The sequence below is a fragment of the Otolemur garnettii genome, unplaced genomic scaffold (genome assembly GCF_000181295.1).
Source record: "Otolemur garnettii isolate 467f Iridium unplaced genomic scaffold, OtoGar3 scaffold00065, whole genome shotgun sequence".
NCBI lineage: Eukaryota > Metazoa > Chordata > Mammalia > Primates > Galagidae > Otolemur > Otolemur garnettii.
This window is the reverse complement of record NW_003852460.1, coordinates 7,225,706-7,227,657: the sequence shown is the minus strand read 5'-3', so window position 1 is coordinate 7,227,657 and position 1,952 is coordinate 7,225,706. Positions and strand designations below refer to the sequence as shown.

Below are 1,952 nucleotides of genomic sequence, written 5' to 3'. Positions count from 1 at the left end.
GTCAATATTTGCAATCCTTATTGATTCAAACAAGGCCTACCAAATACCATCTTCTTTACCTATGTACATTTTGGAAAACTTTATACTGTAGGGAGATGCTATTATCATGACACATGAAATAAAGTCCATTATCATTTTTAGCAAAAGTTTAAGAGAGGTGAGAGGTAAATGTATTCAGAAAGTTTTATTTACTTTAGCCAACAATAATTAAAACCCCCATCCAATAACACTAATGGACAAGTAGGCAAGATATATTTTTAATGAAAGTTCCCAATTCAATCAATGAACAACATTCAGAACACAAGACAAGAGAAAAAAACAGTTGGCTATTTTCCATCTTGAACTACATTTGACATGGTCTTGAATCCTCAGAAATATTTGGTAAAATATTCTGGTAATACTTTCCATAAACTCCTGGGAATCTTGAATTTGCAAAGTGAATGCAACAGGGAAATTCATATTTCCCAACTCATAGGATGCACTTGGCTATCCAGGGGAAAAGTGTAAAAGAGAGAAAAAATCCCACTTAACAACATCAGGAAGGCACCCAGACTTGCTACTAAAGCAGCACTCCCGGCTTCCTGGCTATCTGGCTTGAAGGGCAGACGGAAGGATGGCGGGAAGGCAATCCCCCGTAGATGTCTGATACAGCTGTAATTGTGGAGCACAGCAACTGTGATACAGACACTAGCAATTATGTTCAGAACCCCTGAAATGATAAACGGACTGTTAATGTCATGCTTCTGAACAATTCCCAGGTACACGTTCCTAAGTGCTAAAATGAGGAAGCCTCTCCCCAGGAGCCCTAGTATGGTGGCAGCCAGCAGGAGGTATTGAGAAAGATGAATGTCAGCAGGCAGAAAGTCATCAAGGAAGGTGTACTGGTGACAAAATTTGGCTTTGCTGATGTTGCTATTATGGTGGTAGATGCAGACTCTCCACATTCCCACACAGGCGATACCAGGGGGGAATGATGAGGCATTGTCTATGTGCCACACTCGCCACTCCGCGAGGCCCATGGAAGTCGCTGACAGGAGCCATCCCACGGTGATAAGAGCAAAACCTGCCATTTGACAATTGGCACTATTGACGAGGAGCAGCATGGTGGCAGCGTACCCAGGGGAACTGCAAACAACACAGGGCACAGTGAGGTTAGGATTTTGGGGCCTAGGACAGCACTCCCATGAGTGACCAGTACCATCAGGGAAGTGCTGTATTTGAGAAAGGAGACAGTAGACCTTGCTGCTGTGCTGGCAGGACGACAGCATCAAGCAAACCTTGGAGAGGGCCATTTGGCAATACTTACCCAAAGCCTTAAAATGCAGAGACCTTCAAACAGCCATTCCACTTCTGGACATTGGTCCAAAGATATAATTAAGGCTAGCCAGAAATATCTGGCCACAAAGATGATCGTTGTAGTACTATTTGTAATATTGAAAAATAGGAAACAACATCAAGTCCAACAATAGGGCCTGGTTAGATGATTTATGCTGTATCCGTGCAATGCAACTATATGCCAACATTAAAAATGCGAGTGGAATCATACAGAGTATAATATTTTGTGCTTGGCTCTTTTCATCTGAGATATTTTCAAGGTTTGTTCATGTTACAGCATTATGAGATGTTTGTCCCACTTTATTGCTGCATTGTATCCCATTTTCTAGATATACTACAGTTTGTTTATCCATTCATCAGTTTTTTGACATTTGGATTGGTTCCATGTTTTGGCTATTATGAATGCTGCTATAAACATTTGCATATAAAACTTTGTATGAACATATGTTGTTTCTCTTATGGAATACCTAGGTGTGGAATTAGTGGTTCCACACCACCAATAAGTATATATTTAAGTATAAATAAGTGTATACTTATTTTTAGAAATTGCCAAACTGTTTTCCTAAGTGGCTACACCATTTTACATCCCCTTAGCAGTGTATGAAGTTTCCAGTTTC

General features: G+C 40.6%; 1 protein-coding gene across 1 annotated transcript; it reads right to left on the bottom strand.

Annotated features, from left to right (window-relative positions):
• Positions 1-455: 455 nt before the first annotated feature.
• On the bottom strand, positions 456-1,118 carry CLDN34 (claudin 34). The gene has a single exon (XM_003793097.2). It carries the CDS (start codon positions 1,101-1,103, stop codon positions 456-458), a length of 648 nt encoding a protein of 215 aa, XP_003793145.1. The 5' UTR covers positions 1,104-1,118.
• Between the last annotated feature and the right edge of the window lie 834 nt (positions 1,119-1,952).

Bases quoted from the DNA above. Each gene is read 5' to 3' on its own strand.
- CLDN34 (XM_003793097.2), bottom strand. From the start codon at position 1,103: ATGCTGCTCCTCGTCAATAGTGCCAATTGTCAAATGGCAGGTTTTGCT.